General features: G+C 43.2%; 3 protein-coding genes across 8 annotated transcripts; all 3 read left to right on the top strand.

The window, feature by feature from the left end:
- Positions 1-457: 457 nt before the first annotated feature.
- On the top strand, positions 458-2,287 carry LOC136448361 (DNA-directed RNA polymerase III subunit RPC9-like). Its single transcript, XM_066447817.1, has 6 exons — positions 458-465; positions 572-608; positions 889-975; positions 1,379-1,473; positions 1,653-1,710; positions 2,126-2,287. The coding sequence occupies exons 1-6, from the start codon at positions 458-460 to the stop codon at positions 2,285-2,287; spliced, it is 447 nt and encodes a 148-aa protein (XP_066303914.1).
- Positions 2,286-7,416, top strand: LOC136442908 (zinc finger protein 208-like). The gene is made up of 2 exons (XM_066439931.1): positions 2,286-3,894; positions 4,727-7,416. The coding sequence occupies exon 2, from the start codon at positions 4,747-4,749 to the stop codon at positions 6,523-6,525; it is 1,779 nt and encodes a 592-aa protein (XP_066296028.1). The 5' UTR covers positions 2,286-3,894; positions 4,727-4,746; the 3' UTR covers positions 6,526-7,416.
- Positions 7,417-9,168: 1,752 nt separating this feature from the next.
- On the top strand, positions 9,169-22,166 carry LOC136442947 (uncharacterized). Of its 6 annotated transcripts, none has more exons than XM_066440008.1 (5): positions 9,169-9,270; positions 15,555-15,693; positions 18,182-18,413; positions 18,671-18,719; positions 21,364-22,166. In XM_066440008.1, exons 3-5 carry the CDS (start codon positions 18,254-18,256, stop codon positions 21,455-21,457), a joined length of 303 nt encoding a protein of 100 aa, XP_066296105.1. In that variant the 5' UTR covers positions 9,169-9,270; positions 15,555-15,693; positions 18,182-18,253; the 3' UTR covers positions 21,458-22,166. The 6 variants fall into 6 exon arrangements, 5 of the variants coding, with proteins under 5 accessions (XP_066296105.1, XP_066296097.1, XP_066296090.1 ...); XM_066440000.1 differs by lacking the exon at positions 9,169-9,270 and adding an exon at positions 13,152-13,498 and having other exon boundaries at positions 18,179-18,413; XM_066439993.1 differs by lacking the exon at positions 9,169-9,270 and adding an exon at positions 13,153-13,498.
- Positions 22,167-22,731: the final 565 nt, after the last annotated feature.

Genomic DNA, 22,731 nt, shown 5'->3' with positions numbered 1-22,731 from the left:
ACCGATAGTACACATATCCCGGTATCCAACCTATGTATTCTAACTCCTGTTCGTTCCTCTGATCGCTTTCTATGTTTAATATTCAACAGGGAAGCGAACCAGAGACAGAACAGGACGTTTACAATGTGCACCGGCACTGGATTAAAAGCGCCGACCAACGGTCAAAAATATTATTGCAGATTTAGCTGTCTTGAACACTGCAAGTATTACAACGATCGCTAGTCGTCCCCACTGACACGTGGGGCCCATTCCCTTTTGTATTAACATGTATCACAGCACTAACAAAATACTCAGACTATCACACAAACGTTAATACAGTCTTAAACTATCCTAGTGTTCTTTTTGGTGATATTTCTTGGGTTCTTTTCAACATAACCATCATTCGGTGCAGTAATGTACTTAGATAAAAGGTGTCGCTCTTGACCCGGAAGTGAGAGTGCGGCCCGAAGTGAACAAGATGGAAGTGTGAGTACAGAAGCTTTGGCGTAAAGCTAAAGTAATGACTTTAAAGCTAACAAACCGTAGCCATTGTTGTATGAACACTCTGATGAACTTATTATTTTCCTTTCAGAGTGAATGACCAAGCTGCAATGCTGAGTAATTATGAGGTAAGGCACGTTTTCCTCAGCCATTGATGTGCCCCCCTCCCCCTCTCTCGATATTTTTTCTTCCAACTTTAGAATAAATATGTTCCTGCTTTTATAAAATGGATGAAACATGCATTAATGGAATTCGACAAATAGATTCTGTCTTTTTCTGAAATCATCGTTACTTCATTCAGTACATCGATTTATGTAATGACAGTTATAAGATATATCACAGAGATACTAATACTTAATTGTGGAGACGTTAGTTGAGTTAAGATAAGGTAACAGTTGTGTTTTGCAGGTTTTCTCACTACTAAAAGAGATCGAGTCTAAAGGCAAGAAGAAAAAGTCCCGTGCCCAGCAGAACCTCGCAACCATAACATATGAGGTCAGACAGCACTCAACCAATTTTTTAATGCTTTGATGACAATAATAGTATGTTAGTACCGCATAATCATTTTAGGGTGTAACACAACAGTGTTAGAATACAAGACGGTGTATTCCGTATCACCTGATGAGGTACCAGCCTGACCACGGGTCGGCCGGAGGGTTGACGCAAAATACATAGTTTTTTGTCCTCAAACAAAAAATTGTAACAGTCGCAATTCCAACGTCCAAATGCAGTATACGAATTTCCTGCGCACTCGAAATGCATTCTATGGGAACCTGTGTGATAAAAGTAGAAGCCTGTGTCATAACCCAAGTTATCACCTGGTCCGGAACACCCGTATCAACAGTTTTCGTGGCCCAGGTATGACATAAAGTTACATAGTTCTCTCCACTTGTTCCAGACCCTGAAGTACCTGTCCAACACCCCATGCACACTACAGAACCTAGAGATGGTCGCTGAATTTATGGAGGCTCTGGGTCCGTACAATCTCACCAAGTAAGTTTTATTTTGAGTACTATTTTCTTTAGATAGAAAATAAGTCAACTTTAAGATAAATGAAACTGTAATGTGACAAATGATTTGAAAGAATATTCATTATTCATTCATCATTTGACCAGATTTTTACTTCCATCAAGAAGACGAGACAAGGACTTTTTCTTTTCGTCTGTTTACAGAGCTGAAAAATTGCAGCTACTAAATCACAGACCATCCAGTGCAGTGGAAATACAGTTGGTGAGTTCAATTACATGTATATGGAAAAGTGTATATTTACAATGAATTTTCTACACACAATGTCATCAATGGTTCAGTTTTATTCTATTCCTTTGAAAGAGTACTTGACTTCGTCTATCAAGTTTTAAAATGGAATATGCCAAATGACAGATACTCAAGCAACTGGATAAGATTTGAAAATTCCAAATTTTATTTTCCAATTAAATTTATCCAGTTACTTATTTTCCAATTACTCATCCAGTTTCTTAAGTAACTGTTATTTGGCATATATTATTACCTGGATGTCTAGCCTTCAACTTGAAATGGAATCGTAGTCTGACGCAAAGCTACCCATCAAATAGACCCATCAAATTTGAAAGAAAAAAAGCATTTAAGGTCTGTTGAAGATTTTAACATCTTTTTTGCCATTCCCCAGATAATAGAGGAAAGTGAAGAGCGGCTGACAGAGGAACAGATAGATGAGCTGCTGCAGTTGGTTGCTGACAAACTGCCTGATCCAAATGCACCCGAGGGGGGAGGGGAGGGGGAGGAATTTGGGGAGGGGGGCACAGAACGTATGGAGGAAGAGGAGGAATAGATATGTTTTATTGTTTTAGGGCTATTCCATCTTGAGAAGTTGGCAGGGGAGAGCCACATCTTGTATATATTCATTTTCTACTGCTAATTGCTGTCAAACTTTTGTTGAATGGAATAGTCAATTTGTAGCCTATATCACCAGTAATGAAAGATCATGAAAGAATTTGGACAGTCACTGAGAACTGGATCTAATCAACTGAAATGCCTTGTACATTTGTATTTCAACTTGTTGAATCTACAATACAGTTTTCGCTATATCCAATGAAGGAGTATGTGTATGGTGTCTTAATTAATGCTCCTCATTAGTTTTATGCACATGACTATGAAGTTGATTTGAGTTCCCATGTTCACAATGTCTTTCTAAGTTTAAGGGATCTGTGTTATAGTTTCAACAAGAATTCTACAACCCCACACCTTTGCCAAACAAATTAGTATCTAAGGAAATCACCTAAATTTGCCTAATATATGACTTAAGATTCTTACTTCAACATAACTTGCATAAGTCACAATATGAAATCCCCATCATATACAAATGCTGTGGTGGCCTGCATCGGTGCCAGCTGAACTGTGCGGTGATGAGGATGATGAATTCGAACTCACCCTGCTCTATCATAGCCTCCGGCTGTTTTCTTTTTCAAGTTACAGTTTTACTATTACATTTTTTTTCTTGTTGCTGCCGGGAACAAGAAAAAAATGTAAAAGTAAAACTGTAACTTGAAAAAGAAAACAGCCGGAAGGAGTCTGCAACGGAGGCTAGCTCCATCATCACTAGTTGCCAGAAGATGGTCAAGTTTTGATGAATGAAATTCTGTTTGTTTGTTTGTTTGTTTGTTTGACTGTTAACATACCGCCTCATGGTGTAACACACCATGTATTTACTGAAGAGTCCAAGCTTAATAGCCGGAATGATTTATTTGATTCACTCATGGCGTAACACACCATGTATTTACTGAAGAGTGCAAGCTTCATAGCCGGAATGATTTATTTGATTCACTCACACCGCACCAGGATACTGGTAAACTTATGATTCTTCAGTAAGAAATGCATTGATACTATTCATGAACCCTTTACACTCTGCATTACAACCGGTAAAGGCTTCAAGACGTTTTCTTGAATGTACCTTCCGATTTTGTGCTAGCCGCTAGACAGGATTCCCTATCTTGGTACATCATTTGTTCTCATCAGAAGTTGGGATAAAGAAGAATTGAATTCTAGAAAATTTTTGACAAATATTCTGAAAGATCGATCATGAAACTTCTGAATGCATAAGTGAGGAGGCTATATAGTGTCAGACTCGAAGAAAGATACATGATTTCTGTACCGTTGATGAAGGTATCTCAGTTGTGATCAGTTGTCTCAAGGAGGTTTAATCAGGTTGTCTGTATCACGACTGAGCAAGGTTGCGACGTTTGACCCAGGATGAAAGAATACTTCCGGGTCATCTGACCGCAACTTCCTGTTTGCTGAAGAAGCGAGCAGGAGAGCGCGTGGGTTGGAAAAGTTCCCGTCCTTCGACCTTCCAATTTAAGCCACAAAACAACAAAATTGACGGCTTTAGAGACAGATGACTGGCGTTTTTGTGCAAGGCTAGGGTTTAAGTTTGTGCAGGTAAGATGGTTTGCTGTATTTTGACACCAAAAGCTTTGTAGGATTGATAGAAAAGTGAAACGTTTCGTGATATAATTTGTGATGCTGTAGCGCCCGGGTTTAGGGAGGGGGTCCGTTAACTGGTAGAAGTGAAAATTATGACTAATCTGTAACGTTAATTGTCACGCGTTTTTGTCATCTGTAAAAATAGATCTTAGCTTTGACGAGGAAATTATAAGAATGTTCATGTGAAACTGTTTTCCGAACCAAATTTTGAAAAGAGGAGGAACTGTGACACAGAGAAAATTATGCAGTGGATAACGTAAACAACAGGGGCCTGTGAGGGGTTTACAGAGGTTCTTTTTACTGAAAGACAAGTGGAAACGCGCGTACGTTTTCGTGTATTCCAATTGCAGAGTCATTTTCGTGTAGTTTATTGGTGTAAATTAAAGTCTCATACTGTATGAAGGCCATGCGCAGTTGATGTATGTACCAGTTAAAGGTATACTCAAAGTCTCCCGCCCGCCCCTGTGCCGGAAACTTCCTGCCATTCTAACATCTGGTGTTCATTGGGGCGTGTTTGGAATTTTAACTAAGGCCATGTTGATTTGATTATATGGATGACATCCTCTGGGAACCCCAAAACTGATGCGATCATGCAAATACAAAAAAGTTTGGCATGAAAAAAGTTGCCTTCATTATAAGATCTGTGGTCAGGAAGCATGAACAAAGAGAGTATACCAAATATAGGTTCTTCATTATTGTTCTTTAAAAACTTCTTCTTTGACACGTAACATAACTATGGACTAGTGTGAATCTAGTGTCTCCTGCATTAATGAACTTGTCTCTACAGAAGTTACCAGATCTCAGAGGATGGCATCAGCAAACAATGTGCAGAGTTCAGGTGATGTTAGGAGAAAGGCAAAACAAGAGTCTTCAGTGCATTCCAATGGAAATGAGAAATCCAACTGGTGTGAAGAATGCTACAAGCAGTTCAGTTGCCTAAGCAATCTGAAGAAACACTTAAAGATCCACACAGGTGAGAAACCCTACAAGTGTGAGGAGTGTAGCAGGCAGTTCAGTGACCAGAGTGTTCTGAAGAGACATATGCAGACTCACACCGGTGAGAAACCCTACAAGTGTGAGGAGTGCAGCAGGCAGTTCAGTAGGCTGGATGTTCTGAAGAAACACATGCAGACTCACACCGGTGAGAAACCCTACAAGTGTGAGGAGTGCAGCAGGCAGTTTAGTAAGCTGGGTTCTCTGAAGAAACACAAGCGTTCTCACACCGGTGAGAAACCCTACAAGTGTAAGGAGTGTAGCAGGCAGTTTAGTAGGCTGGATAACTTGCAAACTCACATGAGGACTCACACAGGTGAGAAACCCTACAAGTGTGAGGAGTGCAGCAGGCAGTTTAGTGAGCTGGGTTCTCTGAAGACACACATGCAGACTCACACAGGTGAGAAACCCTACAAGTGTGAGGAGTGCAGCAGGCAGTTCAGTAGGCTGGATGTTCTGAAGAAACACATGCAGACTCACACCGGTGAGAAACCCTACAAGTGTGAGGAGTGCAGCAGGCAGTTTAGTAAGCTGGGTTCTCTGAAGAAACACAAGCGTTCTCACACCGGTGAGAAACCCTACAAGTGTAAGGAGTGTAGCAGGCAGTTTAGTAGGCTGGATAACTTGCAAACTCACATGAGGACTCACACAGGTGAGAAACCCTACAAGTGTGAGGAGTGCAGCAGGCAGTTTAGTGAGCTGGGTTCTCTGAAGACACACATGCAGACTCACACAGGTGAGAAACCCTACAAGTGTGAGGAGTGCAGCAGGCAGTTCAGTAGGCTGGATGTTCTGAAGAAACACATGCAGACTCACACCGGTGAGAAACCCTACAAGTGTGAGGAGTGCAGCAGGCAGTTTAGTGAGCTGGGTTCTCTGAAGACACACATGCAGACTCACACAGGTGAGAAACCCTACAAGTGTGAGGAGTGCAGCAGGCAGTTCAGTAGGCTGGATGTTCTGAAGAAACACATGCAGACTCACACCGGTGAGAAACCCTACAAGTGTGAGGAGTGCAGCAGGCAGTTTAGTGAGCTGGGTTCTCTGAAGACACACATGCAGACTCACACAGGTGAGAAACCCTACAAGTGTAAGGAGTGCAGCAGGCAGTTTAGTAAGCTGGGTTCTCTGAATAGACACATGAGGACTCACACCGGTGAGAAACGCTACAAGTGTAAGGAGTGCAGCAGGCAGTTTAGTGAGCTGGGTAGTCTGAAGAAACACAAGCGTTCTCACACTGGTGAGAAACCCTACAAGTGTGAGGAGTGTAGCAGGCAGTTTAGTAGGCTGGATAACTTGAAAACTCACATGAGGACTCACACAGGTGAGAAACCCTACAAGTGTGAGGAGTGCAGCAGGCAGTTCAGTGAGCTGGGTGTTCTGAAGAGACACATGCGGACTCACACTGGTGAGAAGCCCTACAAGTGTGAGGAGTGTAGCAGGCAGTTCAGCCAGCCGGGCAATCTGAAGAAACACATGCGGACTCACACTGGCGAGAAGCCCTACAAGTGTGAGGATTGTAGCAGGCAGTTCAGTAGGCAGGATAGCCTGAAGACTCACATGCAGACACACACACAGCAGATAGTTCATTAAGTTGGGTGCTCTGAAAACTCGCATGCGAAAGTGACTCAGATAGTTCAATTAGCTAATAGCTGTTGATCCAGAAGAGTTTCATGCACTGACATGTCGTTGTCAATTAAGTCAATTCAGTTTTGACTTACAAGTCGGTTTAGTTTGTATTGTTGGGGTAACATCATTTTCTGTTATAGGAGTAATTCTGATTCCGCATGAATTACTGTACAGTATTCAGGTAGTTGTTGAGTTGAAGAGTGTAGTTTGGAACTATATCATGTTCAAGTTCATTTCCTATCCTATGATGACAAATCATGTTAGATTGTTTTGTTACAATGTAGAACCTAACATCATTGTTTTACATTCATTGACAGATTATGACTACTCACTCACTCACTATCCGGTTTATAGTGCAACTAGTAGCAAGTTAATGTCTAAAATGGGAAGGGTAAGGGTTTCTCCTTCTCCAGTGAACTTACAACCTGAGATAATGAAAAATGTATATTATTATTATTTTCCTCTTCTCTTTGGAATAGTATCTCTACCTACGTCATGTAACATTGTATAATTTGGCTTAAGAGAGTAAGGAAACTAGCAGAAGCATGTATGAATTAGTATGATAAGTCTGTTTTAGTTATTATTAACAATTATTGGTGTTGATAGTTTGTCAAAATATCAAAATCAACAAGTAAATGTAAGACTTGAGGAATTTGTGAAGTTCTAAAGTTGCTGTCCAAGATCCTGTAGGACAACGCCTTTTTCTAGGTAGAAAGTTTAACATTTGTTACTAAGTTGTTAGTCCTTTATAGTGATGTTTGCACCATCACGTAGTCGTTGTAAATGGTCTTAGATGTGAGCTGGAAGTTTGTTTGCTTAAGTCATTCATTTCAATTAAAGTTACTTGTTTCATATTGCTATAGATCCCCATCTATCATGTCTATGAATACGGCTTGTTGAAGTATCCTAATTCCAAATAGTCGTAGTAATTTTTAGATGTAATGAGGCAGCATGAAAAACAAAACACACAACAATGGTGACTCATGTACTGATGTAGAAGAGAAAATTGTCAGAAATCAGACACAAGAACAGATGGAGCTCCAAGTCCCTTTGAGTCGTTGTCAATACATGTAGATGAAACATGCCAATGGATCCATTAATTAATCACATTCAAGGGTGTGGGTGCCAATACAGACATACACACACAGTCACACACACAAGAAAACATAACCTTGGTGAAGGCAATGAAACTGCTAAATAACGGCCCTGTGATTGATTTCTTGTTCTAAGTGATTGTCTATTTACGGATGCATATATCAAGTGTAAAATCATCATCAACAACATTATTTTCGGCTTGTCCGACTGTTCGTCTCCGTCATGTTTCACAGTGCAGTTTTTGTATGTTCTGCCGGAGGGCGCTTACCACCAAAGTAGTGATGTCTGCAATCTCTGAATGTGCTCATGTTCTGGGGAATCCTTGTACTACACAACATGACTAGAATTAGGAGTTTGGGACACATGTTTTCCTAATATAAAGGTAATTTACTGTTGCCTACAGCATTTGAGACCATGCCGTCTAGACGTCTTCACGTGTGTTCAAGGACCAGGACTACGGTGTTGAAATTGATATAAGAAACATCTCAGGCAATGTCAGGAATTCCTTACGACCTGAGGCGGAAAAACTAACGGCCATCAGTCATGAAAATCAGGCGTATGAAAAAGTCGCATTACACTAACAGATTCAAAGCCCCCACACCAACTACAACTGCAACTATGGCTAAGTTATGGCCTGCGTACGCGATGGGTCCGTCCTTTATCGTGAATTCCTCGCCCACTAACTTCAAAACAAAACTTTGTTCAGAATAGAAAATAACTATTCGGTGGATTGTAACTTTCTTGGTAGAGCCGGAGTTTTTAGGTTTTTACTAAGCACCAATTAGTAGCCTTTCAGGGTCCCGCAATCATTCTTCACCGGGCTTTTGTTATTACGTTTGAATCTGTTAAACTCTCTCAGAATCGTTACCCACTCGTGACACCCGTTACAGAACACAACATGTTTGACCTTCGCCAATAGGAGAACTCGTTTTATTGATCGAAAAGACATGACGAATCCTGGGACAGTGCCACTTCGCTAAGCTACATGTAGTTCACACGATTCGTGTAATGAAACACAGAAGTGTTAACGTCTGTCTGTGCCAATCCTCGAGGAAAGATCGTGACAGAAATCGACCTTCGCCTCACAAACTGTCGTAGCTCTCCTTTTATAAATGATATAGGCAGTCAAGGTCCTCTGGTTCCCGCCACCCCTGACCTGATCCGGCGGCAGCTCGCCATGAATCTCAGGCATGTATGGCCTGGCGGGAAACATGTCCAGGCCGTACCATTACAGTCGACAAGGAGGTAAATTATATTTCACTCTCCCGTAGGGTACTCTCAGTTACTAGCATCAACCATATTAATGAATTCAAAGTCATTTAAAAGAAATGTTCTTAACTAATATTTCATGTCACAAATATAAGACCATAGAATCGTTCTCTTGAATTTTAGTCTAATTTCAAAGAACAATTGTAAAGGAATTTTCATCTTAACCGAGCTTGTTTTTGTGCCTCTATCTATCAAGTTTAATTTCGACACCTCTTTTTACTTCCCCGGAAGTCTGTCTGTCCTCCCCTGCACCTGTAAAGTGGACTGTTCCTCTGTGTGCCAGCTTGAGGTTGGTCGTTGAGCCCGAGGCCCTCTCACGTTCCTGACCACATAGGTTCATTTCTGGTGAGTATTCCTGTCTATCTAAAGGGATATTTTCATATTCTGCCTTCGTAGTTTTACATTAGAAATCACCGCTGGACTCCTTAAACTCAGTGTAATATTGTATTGGAATCAGAGTAAGTTATATGTTACTGCCTATCAAACAATCGTCGCATTTTTATCATGATACGTATATTGCGTCATTCTCTGAGATGGATGCATGTATATCTATAAATTTGGTGTACAATACGAGTTTTGTTGTATGTGTAGGAAGGCACGTGGGTCCGGACATTGTTCTGTTGGAGCGGAGAAGAAGGTACGCTACAAAAGTAGCCCGTTTTTACCGACATTTTTAGGGACATGGAGGTTTTGAGGTTAAAACCGATCTTAAAACCGTCATTTGCAAATGATTCTGCATGAAAAATTGCCTTAGTACAAACACCGATGGCGCTACGTCTTACAACCGTTAAGATGCTTCCAAGTCCCTTGCTATCGCGTTCCCGCGACACCTACCCCCACCACGGTGATCCACCTACGATCGTAGGGATTCGTTGTAGTGGACGGTCATGACCAGATCATTGCCCAAAATATCACAGCTAAACAGGCCTGCTTTAACTGTATCATATGACAAATACGGTATTACAAGCTCGAAGATAGCACCAGGCGTCCTTTTGCATGAAGTTCTTGGCATGGCCACAAAATGAGAAGAAATCGTAACCATGTTTTTAGTGAAACGGTATGCATGATGTACAGTGCCAAACAGTTGTCGCGAAGTCCAGATATTGTTTTTCGGTTCTGCACATGTATAATGCCGCTTTACTACCGCTCGGAACGATAACAGTTGACATCTTCGCGGACCTCCAAGTCTCCTCAGACAGGTGCCTAGGCGTCTTGCCAGAGTCGCGTTAAGAAAATTGTCTAATCCCGTCAAGACTTATGGATCCCATGTGTGGCGAACACGTGTGAACATCCGGTGGGAACGCGTTCCGCTTCTCTCACGACATGTGGTGTCAATGATGAGGTTCAAGAGCGCTGAGATTCCCAAGTCTGACGGTGGTCTGGTGCGGAGTCTGGGGTGTAAACCTCGTGACTTTGGCATCGGTAGAATCGTAGCCTCTACTAGGCTCCAGACGTGGCTGGAAAGAGTAGAAATCGCTCAGGTAGACAGATAGATAACATACTAGAGCCTCAATAGAGGGGTTGGCCAGCCGATAAATACAGTTTCAACTTTGTCACGTCTGTATCTATTGGCTGGCCAGCTCCTCTAGTATGTTATCTGTTTATTTGGCTGATTTTTACTCTTTCCAGCCATGTCTGGAGCCTGGCAGATGTCTGGAGCCTGGTAGAGGCTAAGGAGAATTACATAACGTGCGAGTTTGTGTTGAATTTGAACTACGGAAATCTTGGCACCGTGAGTGGTGGTGCTATACGGGGGACATACGAATTGGAGCGTTCACCAAGAACAAGACTGGCTTTGATTGACGAAGCGTTATCTCTTCTGGTGAAGGCTGCATTGATATAGTGAATGAATGGACTTTTAAGCTGGATTAAGATAGGGACCGGCCAACAGAACATAAACGTGCATTGATGGATGTCCACAAGGATAGTAGCTAGGGCTGCTGGGCGTTGTACTTGTTCATGTGACTGATCGCCACTCTTGCTGAGTGCGTCAAACAGACGGACCATATTGCGTCAGCAACACTCATATATGTCCTGCTAAAGCCCCTGTCACACTTGCGCGTATATACAAGCCCGCATGAGTTGCGCATTAACATGTTTTTGTATGAGGTTACGTTTGCAGCCGAATAAGTTATTTCTTTGGTTTGATAACTAGACTGCTCAACGGTGGGTCAAAGTAAAAACAACTTCCTCCCCGCAAAATGTATTTAAACCAAAAAATGTTACTGCAGATCTCATGCGCCCTTGAATATACGCACAAGTGTGACAGGGCCCTAACGTCACTCTTCTGGCACGTGCAACGCTAAGGAGTCATGTTTCTCCTTGCTTTAAATGATCTTGGTGAAATATTATCAGCTTGCCCGTCAGTAATCCTCATTAGGTCGTCTCCTTGTAGCCAACCAAAACATGGCACGACTTCAAAACGTTGCTGACTTCAGGCTAAAGGGAGTTTATGTATGTGACATCGGTATAACGAGATTGTAAGCTGCAGAGGTCTTGTAGCAGGTTATTTGATACACGGAGATGGAAAATGGCAGTGGGGTGCTCCTGAACTAATGTGAACGAGATGGATCTACATCGTCGCCTAATAAAACATGTTTCAACTGATACTGTTCAACTTTACCGAGCGACTCTAAGGGTACCCGACTCTAGCTGACTAGGTCATTGTACAACGCATATCTAGTCTGTTGTAGGGCGACTTATGTGGTTAGACGTATGTTAGCTGTTAGCATCTCTAGCAAGGAGGGTATAGTACATGAAAATGAGCTGGAGTCAAAAATTGATGAAAGCGCACCACAGGGATTTGTGCACATATAGATAGATAGTAATATTGTTTTGTATGGGCAGTAACTGCACTCAACCGTGTTGATCAAACTATTACCGGAATCACTCCTTTAATACGTAATGTGGCAAACTTTTACACGGACACAGAATATCACGTTTTTAAAAGGATTATTCGGTAAAAGAAGAACCTAAAACCATCCTCCTTGTGCGTTGTTCGTTTGATATTTGCTAACCTACTTTTCATGGACCCACAAATATTTATTTCTCCTCTTGACCCACTTCCCCCTTTCCGACATTTTTACGAGCGGGAAGTGTTCTTTTTAATCAAAGGTCAAGTTGACAGGTCGCCTGAAATATGGCGCCCGTTGCCCGGGTAACCAGACGTACCTGCCAAGCCCGCCACCTGGGCAGTTCACACCCGGCAGTGTGTGACGTACGAAGCCAGACAAAAGCGGCGGGTTTCCCACAAGGAAAAAATGCCTATTGGAAGGGCATACAATGTATAACGATACAGATGGACGTATATTTAGAACGATAGTCTTCTACGAAAAAAACCCGGCCCATGTCCGAACATAGGATTGTAACTGTACGAAATATAATCATGACCTTTGTCAAGGGTATGTGAAACTCTACTATCTTCCCATATAGATGGATGAGAAAGTTAAATCCTTGCTGCTAGTGCCTGCTACATTATCATTTCGCTTCTGTTTCTACTTTCTGTCTTATCCCCCTGTAGATATCACAAAGAAGTGTGATTGAAGTTTGATGTTCCCAGGAAATGTTACGTGGCAATTTCGGGAGGAGCCACCTGTGACTAATTTCAAGCAAAGGCTCGTCGTTCCTTCCTACAGATTTACCCGCGCACCGTCGGAATGGTTTCTAATTCCGCTGACTTATTCTTGCGCTTCGTGACACAGTGTTCTGCTCATGACATTGACATTGGGACCTGTGATGTCATTACAAACGCCCTGCCAAATACCGACACAGCGGGGCATCGTGGGAAGGGTCCGAGATTCTTCCTTAGAGTATGAGATGGCGTCGGAAGGAATCTATTCGACACTTGATTAGGTTTGATTGAAAAATGACGTAGATGTTTCATGTTTGCATCAAGGACGTTACGAATATGACGTTGAACTTATTTTCCGGGCTCAGAAGCCCCAGCGAGGCTACGGCACCTGATAGACGAGTTCTTACGAATTATTTTCATCCAGAGCAAGGTATTGGTCTCGTGAGACGGTCCCTGATTTCGGAAGGATGTCCATTTTAGGCTCTTGTTAATTGGTATATCCTCTACCTGCGTCGTTGGAAATGTCAGAGGAGCAACAAGTGCAATAGAGGTCAAATCTTCACAAGTCTCCCAGCGGGCAAGACTACGTCATGGGGCTACATGGGGGGTAGTCGTCGCCATGACAACCGTAACATTACCGTCTGCGCATTCTCCCGCCGCCTTCACCTGTGTCGCACATTGCATTTGGAGCTGGTTGTTGCCAAAACTTGCCGCGCGACAGAACATAGGGCCTGGGGACACAGGCGCAGCGAGCGGTGAGCGTTTCGTGCCGCAGCTAGAAAGGCGGGCCGCGGGTGCCTGGTCGTGTGGAAAACCGAGGTCGTGGCAGAAACATTCTGTCATGCCACATTAGAAGACACTTCTTAAGAGTTTTCTTAGCAGCGACGCGTTCAAGTGGCAGTAGACGCTCCAGAGTACTAGGACGTCACACAGGGAGGATATTCTTCTGTCCTGACTAGTACTTGGCAAGACGTTCGTGTAAGCTGTACTTTTCAAGAAAGGGTATGTATAGCGATCAGTGACTATTCTGTCTCGAGACAGCGTTGCATATCACACTAACTTCCAAAAGTCTCAAAACCGTACTCATGTTTGTAAAGTGGACTACATACGCGCCACATTTGGCACGAGAAAGATGTTCGGAGAGGCTTTTTTCATGCCTTGTTTTTAGTTATGGAGACGTTGATGTTTTGGAGACACAACACAACACAGTCACGTAAACGATATTGGCCAAAGTACCTGGGGTTGCGGGAAGGTCGACTCTCCGCTGTACTGGTATCTTAAAAGGTATCCCTTGAGACGGCGGTTCGTCTTTTTGTAGACTCACGGAAAAAATTCTTAACATTTCTATAAATAAGTAGTCTGTGTTTGATAGCACTTACTGACGTGTTGTACTTTTTATATGTCTAACCGCACCACAGTCAGACAAGCCCGGGATATGAGTTACATGCGTTGGAATTTTCCGTACCCCAGGCCATCGAGGAATGGAATTTTTACCATTTTATCGAGTCGCCCTTCATTATGTTTAACGTAATACTCCCCGGGTTGGTGCTTCCTAGGCCATCGTGAGAACCAGTTAGTATTTCGCGGGAAGCCCTCCGTTTGATTGACATTGCTGGCAGACGACACGTTCTCCGTTCCCGTCCTTGTAGGCGGGCGCGACTCGATCATGTTCCGGCGGGAGTTAAGAGGGCCATGGCGGGTCCTTGGTCTAATCTGGGACGGTCTTCACTGTCACGCCAACTTGCAAGACGATATCTATCTTCTCAAGGAAGAATTTTGTCAGTACCATAATTTTCAAGCTACAAAATGTGCGAAACAATACTATCAGTATGTGAAGACGCAAAACGAGAATATTGCTGAGCGTTTAATCAGCGTCTATCTAGCGCTCCAGGAGACAGTCGAAAAGTATTTAGTCTATACTTCGTCAGACTATAAATGGAAAGGCGCTACGTACCGCGCTCTTTTTGGTGGTGCGTAGGGCCACAGAATTAATCGAAACTACCTGCTTTCTTTAGAAGGATTTTCAAATGTCAGCATAATGTTTGAAATATGGTATCCTGGTCGACAGTGGCTTTCTTCTGCCCTCTCGGCTATGGATCTTCTTGGAGCCTTGAAAACTGCATAAACGTGGTGGAAGCAGACTTGGGACACACGGCGAATGCCGTGACGAATGCCGCGCTACATTTGGCCTACAAACAACCTGTCGAGAACAATCCGCGGGGCAGTGTGCCACCGTGCTGCGTCACTGGTAACCTTTCTCACCACCGAAGTATTCAGTTCAAGGCTTTGATCACTTCAGTGGACCTGATCAAATTACACGTGTGACTAGATCGTGCAGTGGTTAACAATCCGGATTCTGGATCTAAAGGTCTTGCGATTTAAATCCCGGTCAAGTCCATCTCTATGTTCTGGCCCTGTTTCGCACTGCGGAGTCACGGTTAAACAACGGCGTAAGAACCTTTGAGACGGCCCCCTGAAGTCTAGAAGTGGGTCATCTCTCGTGTCTGTCACTCGTCGCACGATTAAGGGCGCGCGGCGTCGGTTGTACTACCTCAGACTCAATACGGGTGAGATTTCTGAAAGATTGATTGACTCTTAATTAGGAATGCCACCATTCTTCAAGAACATTGAGTACCCGAAAAACGCCAGATCATTATGTTTGTTAGGGGTGCTCTTAAGGTCAAAGGAAAATATACAATGCCGTTAAACATAGGCGTCGCTAACCACTACAATTTCGCAATGGTAGCCAACCGCGCCTTGTATTTCTTTGACCTCCTTGTGTTTGTTTTGATCTACGTGAGGTACCGATGCTGGCACGGCTCGGTAATAGGCCGCCTAGAGATCGCTGGTATGGGGTCTTCAAGGTCATGTATTTCCTCGTAGGAAATTCTAACCGTGTGGCCTCGAACGATCAAGTAGGTAGCGCGCGCTATCTTCCTGTGAAATGGCAAGGCTTTACTTTCCCGGTGCAGTATAATAGTGTGTTTGTTCTACACACAGTGCGTGTAGCTAGTGTTGGCGCTATCTTTAACCACGAAGTCTACTGTTTTTACTCCAGAGTGAAGACATTCCGGCGGTCGTGAGGTTGACGTTAGACAGGTGTGCCGGCAGCCGTAGGTAAACACAGGTGCGCCGGACGTCAGGAGACCCGCAGACCGCAGCACACGGCCAAGTTTGTTCGCCCCGGAGCCACACAGGTGAGAGTTCTGGTATTTTAGTGTGTGTGATCTTCTCTAAGTTAGGCTAATTTTGTGATTTCTCCTCAAGACACCTTCTTCTGAGAGGCGGGCACTTAATGACCGTCCATGGAAGCCATGTTCTATCACCAGTTCACCACAGTGCCTCTCTATATATTGTCCAGACCCGGGGTCTTGACTTGTAAAACGGAGGGTTACCAAAATCGTTTCTCTCACGCATGGTACCGCATCTAATAATAACCTGTTCAGTTTGACAGACCATTTTTAGAAAGAATTAGGAGGAATATTCTCTGTTTTCACTGGTCCGTCGCTTGTTACGTGGAGTTCACACTGTATGTCTGTGCGCTTAAAACTAAATCAAACAACATTTATATAGTATATTTAAGGAGCCATTGTACTTGACGTTCCAAATTGCCGGATGCGGCATTCCTTCCTCCCTGGCGACGTTACACAGGCACACAAATGCTACCGTTACACTTTATACAATGCTTCCGTATAATAAATACCTGCTACGGCCAAACACACTTAAGAATTGTAGAAACAACGTTTTAGGCGTGGTCACTTGTAATCGAGTACAGCGTCAATGTATGTTTAAAATCATTATGTTTTCGTTATAAAAATATGTACTTTACAGCAACTTCGTATGAAATCTTAGCGGACGCTTCAATATAATGTAAATGCAGAAATGTTCGCGGGGATTTAATTTCGCGGTAGGGAGAAAATGGAGTGTTCGCGGTGGTTTTGAGTTCGCGTCGCGTATGAAACAATAGTAGCGCTACAGTCACACAATGGAACGGCTTTTCGCGGTGGTTTTAAGTTCACGGTTAAGAATTCACCGCGAACATAAAACTACCGCGAATGTTTCTGCATATTAGCTTGTACCATGAAAAACGACAGTGCAGGTATTTTTCTACTACTAGTCCTGCAATTCCGAAGTGCATCTCTCCATAGCCCCTTCTGTTTGAGGTAGCACGGAACATCTGGGTCATCAACACACATCCCCAAAATCAACAAACACTGTGTGTTTTTGTACGGGTAGGTCGACGTTATTGAAGGAGTGTCCAATAACGCACTGCAGTGCTAACCCAATGTTTAGCGCCATGTCTACTGTCACTGAAACACAGTTACGTGACTTGACGACAGCAAGAAAGATTTAAGACATCGCGGTGTGTTGAAAAGTCAATGTTTTGACAGAGGGGAATGTGTCAACTATACACCTGTCCTTGCAAACCATACGACCATTGTCATAAAGTAATGGCAGTGGATTATATCTATATTTTATTTTGTTTAACTTATATTTTACAAATGGGGGGGGGGGGGGCAGAGTTTTGATTGGTTTAAACATCGAAGTTCGCTTTTCGACACACCAGTTCAGTTGTCCGGTCACTGTAGTCGATTCATTCAAACCTCTTGCTGTTATCTATATTCCCACGGTTCGGTTGTAAGATAACATTGACCGCGAATATAATAGTAGACATCTGGGGAGTAAGACAACCCAATCGCATCAGGCAAGACGGTGAAGCTTGAACCTCAAAAGTCACAGTCAACAGTAGTTCTTTCCTTTAGATATTCGTCCGTCTATTCGTTCTTTCAACCACCTATTCACAGTAGCGCGTCCGGCAAGCACATACAAACTGTGAAAGTTCTCTGTCTATACGAGATGTTCCAAGTTTATATGTACCTCCTCTACACATGTGCGGAGGAAGGAAAACAAATAAACACGGTAGCAGTGAATGGAGTCGATTTTTACGGTGCTTGTTTTCATTGGACAGTCTTTTCCGACCGATGTGAAACGAAGAAAGCTTTTAGTCGCTGTGTTCGAACATTCATGTGTGCTGACTCGTGATTTTTATATCCAGCCCTTTTGGTACAGTATGAAACAATGGTAGCGACTTTGCTTTTTTGTACAGTATTGCACAATACTTTAGAGCAAATGCCCCGTCTTCCTTAATATGCTGTGACACAGACTAAAACCTTGATGACTTCGTCTTTTACGACCAATGTGTTCCATTTCTACTTGACAAGGAACAGAAACAAATCGCCGTTTAATAGATCCCGAATGTTATGACTGGACTTTGAAGATCACGCGCAGCCGACAGTTTATAGAGATAGGGATCCAAAGTGGGTCAACCTGTGACCCCTGTCTCCACAGGGCTAGCACGAAATCTGCAGGTGCGAAAGATTGGCACGTGCTTCTTGGGACTTTTCGGTGCAAAAGTAGCCTCCGTTTTACTTTTATTTCGGAAAATGTCAGAATTGTACGAGTACGCGGGATCAGGACGACTCGACACTTTGCACCAACTCGGCCCAACGGTTAAGGTTAGGGCTAGGGTTAGGACTTGGGTGTTGGGCCGAGTTGGTCTGATTAACGATGGGCCGACTTGGTAAATGACCTAAGCGTCTGACATCCCGAGTACTTCCTGTGTCGTCGCAAATCATTTTTCTCTTTAAACGTTAAAATTGTCATATCTTTTATTTGTAACATCAGCGCTGGCGGCTTGAGAAGGCGGCTGCACATACACTTAGAGACGTGGAGACGAAGACGAATTCAGAGACAAAGATGACATCCTTGAGGGTTGTTCTTGTCCTCCTCCTGGTGGTTGTGACGTCATCATTCTCTGCCCCTGTTCCCGCCAAATCTGACGATAAGAAAGGGAACGGCGTGTCTACGGAGGAGGAAAAGATCAGAGAGATTCAGTATGCGCCTACAGTGAACGAGGGTGAGTACAGTCCACCGCGGGCCGATTTACACACAGGAACGAAAGACGTCGTAGGATTGCGGACATACGACCTCGCCGTACGCCGTTGTCGTACGTCCAGCAATTTTCCTCGTGTAAATCGGGCTAAGGTCTACTGTACTGAAATGTGCTACGGTGCTACCTTACTGTAATTGATGAGCTTTGTATCTCATTTTTGTGCATTTCCGCGTTATTCCGATAGTATGGAATCTAATTTGGTGTTCTTCTTTTATTTTCAGACGAGTGCTATGAGGATCCAAAAGGAAATATTCACTTCCAGGGCATAAAGTACGTACCATTAGATCCCTTAGATCTCTGTGTCATGTATGTATTCACTTCTTATTTTTCATCTTAAGGAAGATATAGTGTATCATCTCATCAGACCACGTCAATCCCACCCATCTACATGTATCTTTCAGTCCACTTTATCTGATGCATAAATCCATACCAGATAACGACGAACGTCAGAAACAACCTCGGGTTGAGGACAACGACCTCCCGCCCAGTTCCCATGCAGGAAACCTAATGCGGTCCCATATATTTTTCAAAAACTCGATAAGTATTTTGCACCCTGCGGTCGGTGTGTGGCATTTGTGGCGAATTTAATACTCGGAGCTGCATGCGGTAGGTCCTATTAGCTCTGAAAACGAAGTTTGTGTCCTGTGTAATTTGTAGGCTCCTGTTCTTCACAATATATCGTTCTCACCCGAGTTGTTTTTCCGCCGTTAGCCTGTTGATTCTGGCCCTCCGCCACACGGCGTGTAAACTGTCATATAATGACGCTTGAAGCGCGACGACCTCTCAGAAGATCTCCGAACTGTCGGGGGAGCGCTGGGCGAAATGGGCCAGGAAATTCCAGCCTTCGGCCAGATTCCCACCATTAAAGATGTCAATCATGTGTTTTGTATACACCCCCGTGTCTATGTTAGTCCCGCCGTTCAAGTTCTAACCGTGTGAACATGGCCTTGAGCCGTTACAGTTACTGTTGCGAAAACAGACAAACGTAGCACAGACTTTCCTGTTTGTTGTAATGTAGAACACGCGATGAAAATTAAAAAAATGACCTTCTCGTAGTGTGTCTACTTATATACATATACACCATTTCTCTTTCCCTTTTGGTTCGTCCGGCTGTGACGGCGCGCGAGGTCAGATTCGTCGTAGGACTTCGTACGATTTTTATGTCGTAGCTTTAATTTTCAAGCAGGCTGTGACAGAACCAACCACCGACAAGGATCTAAGCCTTTTCGGTAACAAGAAAAGCCGAACTCTGTGCGACACATACACGGCCATCCAAAGAATGCCCCCACTTTGCGATCGTACGACGATCGTGCGACATTCGTAAGGCGAACGTGACCGGCCCCAACTGTGACTGTGCGTAAGTCAACTCCTCTACGTTTTCAGCATGGTCAGCAATATCAACGCTACCCGAACACCTGTTTTCATGAAGCTATTGTATTAATCTGGAGCTGAAACAGCCGCAAACGCCAAGGAAGCAGTTTAAAGCCCATCACCCTACAAGCGATTATATTGCATATGTCAATCCGATTTTCAAACGCTTTGCATCAAACCGATTTCTAAATCCTACTTACTAATCTCATTCTATGTTGTATTAGAACAAGCGTCGTTGCTACATGAAAAAGCACATGGAAAGAGTTAGCCTGCTTTCCCTGCAGCGAGTTGGCTTCTGTGTCGGCATATCAAGCTATGGAGTTGTCAGCGCTCCAAGTCCGGGACAGTAGTCAGGGCTCGACATTCATTTTTTGGAGATAGGTGCACTGGTCACAACCAACAAAAAATTTGGTGCACAGAAAGAATTTTGGGTGCACCACAAAGATAAAGTCGAATGTCAGCAGAACATAATTACAAAGTTTAACGCTACTGTCTCTCTTATTAACTTCAATCTGTCATTCTATAGCTAACTTCGAATTCAAAAATTTCAAATAAGTAATACTGTACATCAAATAAAGTTCAACAAAAAGGTTACATTTCAAGATATTCTGTATACCTGCAATAGTACATTTTCCATATAGCGTAGAAAATATCTAGGTGCACTGGTGCACCAACAGTCTAAAATTAGGTGCACAGCTCCATTTTGGGTGCACAAGGGTGTGCATGCACCCACTACTTAGCCTCTACCAGGCTCCACAGGCCGCTGAAAACATCTAGAAATTGGCTGAATAGACGGATAACATGCCGTAGAAGTTAGTCCGCTTTTATTTGAAGTTACAATTTGCGACCTCCGTAGCCGACTTCCTTAGCATACTAGTCACTCTATCATTGGCCAATTTCTATTATTTGTACAGCCATCGGCGGGGCCTGGTAGAGGCTATCCACTGCTAGTTTCGAGCCCTGGTAGTCATGAGTCGGGGTGTTTGTTCAGTGTGTTCGCCAGACGCGGGAAGGTCGTCTGTGGGGTGATGTTCTCACACGGGAGACAAACAAGCTCCACACTTTGCGGAAAGCCGCCGCGCGGATTCTCCAGTTTCACGCGGTCGTTCGTCAAATTGTTGGGCGAATATTTCGGTGGATCTTGTCACGCATGTGGGGCATAGAAAGCCCAAAAGTGCCACTGACTTTGACCTAGAGTACACCCCCCCCCCGGCATTTCGTGGCGGTGTGTAGGTTTGTGTACAGACCAACCGAAGAAGCAAAGACCGGATTCTAATGATTTTGTGTATGGATCTAATTTAAAAAGTTATTAGACTTCTTTAGGAGTTGCAGTTGTCTGGGTCTTACTTTGTTGATAAAAATTTGTCATGAGTCATAACAGGTTTGGTTGTTGAGGCTTCGATTGTATAATTATAAAGCTGACATGTCTAATGTATGTTGACTTCTTATGTAGGGACTATCCTTAAGATGAATTAAATACTCTATACATGACCATAATAAGCAAATGAAATAACCGTATATGGCCATCTCGTCTCGTTCCCAGGTGCTGGGACCCCAGCTGGGCCATGCTGAGTGACCCACTTTGTGTGCGGACCTGGGAGGACGACAGGTGTTGTCCCACAGTGCTTTGCGCCTGAGAAAACTTTAAGCAAGAAAATGGACTAACCGTAGCAAAGTTCTCTTCGCGATCAAAGGTCTAACTTAACGCGAGACTGGCGTGAGAAGGCGTTGTTCCTCCCGTGGTCTTCAGACTGTAGTTGCAAGAAAGAAACAATGAAACGAAGCCTACGATACTTCGAACAGATGGTGACATCTAGAGAAGAAGACGTTGCAGTACTAACAAATGAGCTCGTTTTTTGCGTCGCTAACGAGCAAAAAAAAGGTTGTCATACGTTTTATTAAACGTCGTTGGAAATGAAAATTAGTCACCATATATTTAAGATGCTCTCGTCTTATAATCAAGAATTCTTATAATCAAGAGCTTCCGTGAGTAGTTGCCATCATAGTTGTAAACATAATGATGTAACGGTTTTGTCAACATCGATCGTTCCGAACTAATTAAGTGTTGCAAGTCATAACTGACAAAACAACCCTGGCGGAAACGCGTATGATAACTCGGTATGACGTAGTCTTGCTGAACAGGGTATAACTGTGTTATCTACTTTCTTTATGTTTTCATACAAAGTCTAAGCGTATACAAACTATTCATGTATGTAATTGGAAAATGTTTACTAATCATAACGTTACAATCTGTTCATTCGAATCAACATAATGTTGTCTGCCTGACTGATTAATTGATTGATTGATTGATTGACAAATAAACTTTCAACTTCAAATATTTCACAATCCCTGCTTAGTGCGTGTGTTTGTGTGTGACGTTTGTGTGCATGTTTATGCACGGTGTGTATGTGCGTGTGCGTGTGCGTGTGCGTGTGCGTGTGTGTGTGTGTGCGTGTGTTGTAGTTTGTGTGACCATATGTCTGCATATCCTGCAAGTATACTAGTATCTGTTCTTAACTATATTGGTGATGTCTACATGTAAAGAACCTGAGGCAAGAATTTCTGTCCGACACGTACTGGTCACTTGTAGCAACACCATAGTGCAGACTATGGCGGTACTGCATCCAAACCCAAAGTTGTTGTTTTTGCGCAAACAATAAAACCGTTACCATGGCCATGGTTTTATGTGAATAATAATCAAACTCAACAACTCCACAGTTTTTCCTGTCCATTTTATTTTCGTCATTGGAATGGAATTGAAATTAGCACAGAAAGCTTTCTCTTCCAAAAAAATAGCCTTGTAGGGCTTGTACTTTTTGTAGGAAAATCAACGTAAGAAGGAGGAGGAACGCTAAGACAAAGAGTAATACCAAGGATTAATCCATATCGAAGTACAGTACATACATGTCAT

The sequence above is a fragment of the Branchiostoma lanceolatum genome, chromosome 1 (genome assembly GCF_035083965.1).
Source record: "Branchiostoma lanceolatum isolate klBraLanc5 chromosome 1, klBraLanc5.hap2, whole genome shotgun sequence".
Taxonomy (NCBI): Eukaryota; Metazoa; Chordata; class Leptocardii; order Amphioxiformes; family Branchiostomatidae; genus Branchiostoma; species Branchiostoma lanceolatum.
Note: the sequence above shows the minus strand (reverse complement) of the source record. Positions and strands in the feature narration are given on the sequence as shown.

Coding starts and splice junctions, on each gene's coding strand:
- LOC136448361 (XM_066447817.1), top strand. Junction 976..1,378: donor TCGCAACCATAACATATGAG/GTCAGACAGCAC, acceptor CACTTGTTCCAG/ACCCTGAAGTACCTGTCCAA. Junction 1,711..2,125: donor GTGCAGTGGAAATACAGTTG/GTGAGTTCAATT, acceptor GCCATTCCCCAG/ATAATAGAGGAAAGTGAAGA.
- LOC136442908 (XM_066439931.1), top strand. CDS start 4,747: ATGGCATCAGCAAACAATGTGCAGAGTTCAGGTGATGTTAGGAGAAAG.
- LOC136442947 (XM_066440008.1), top strand. CDS start 18,254: ATGACATCCTTGAGGGTTGTTCTTGTCCTCCTCCTGGTGGTTGTGACG. Junction 18,414..18,670: donor TGCGCCTACAGTGAACGAGG/GTGAGTACAGTC, acceptor TTTTATTTTCAG/ACGAGTGCTATGAGGATCCA. Junction 18,720..21,363: donor ATTCACTTCCAGGGCATAAA/GTACGTACCATT, acceptor TCTCGTTCCCAG/GTGCTGGGACCCCAGCTGGG.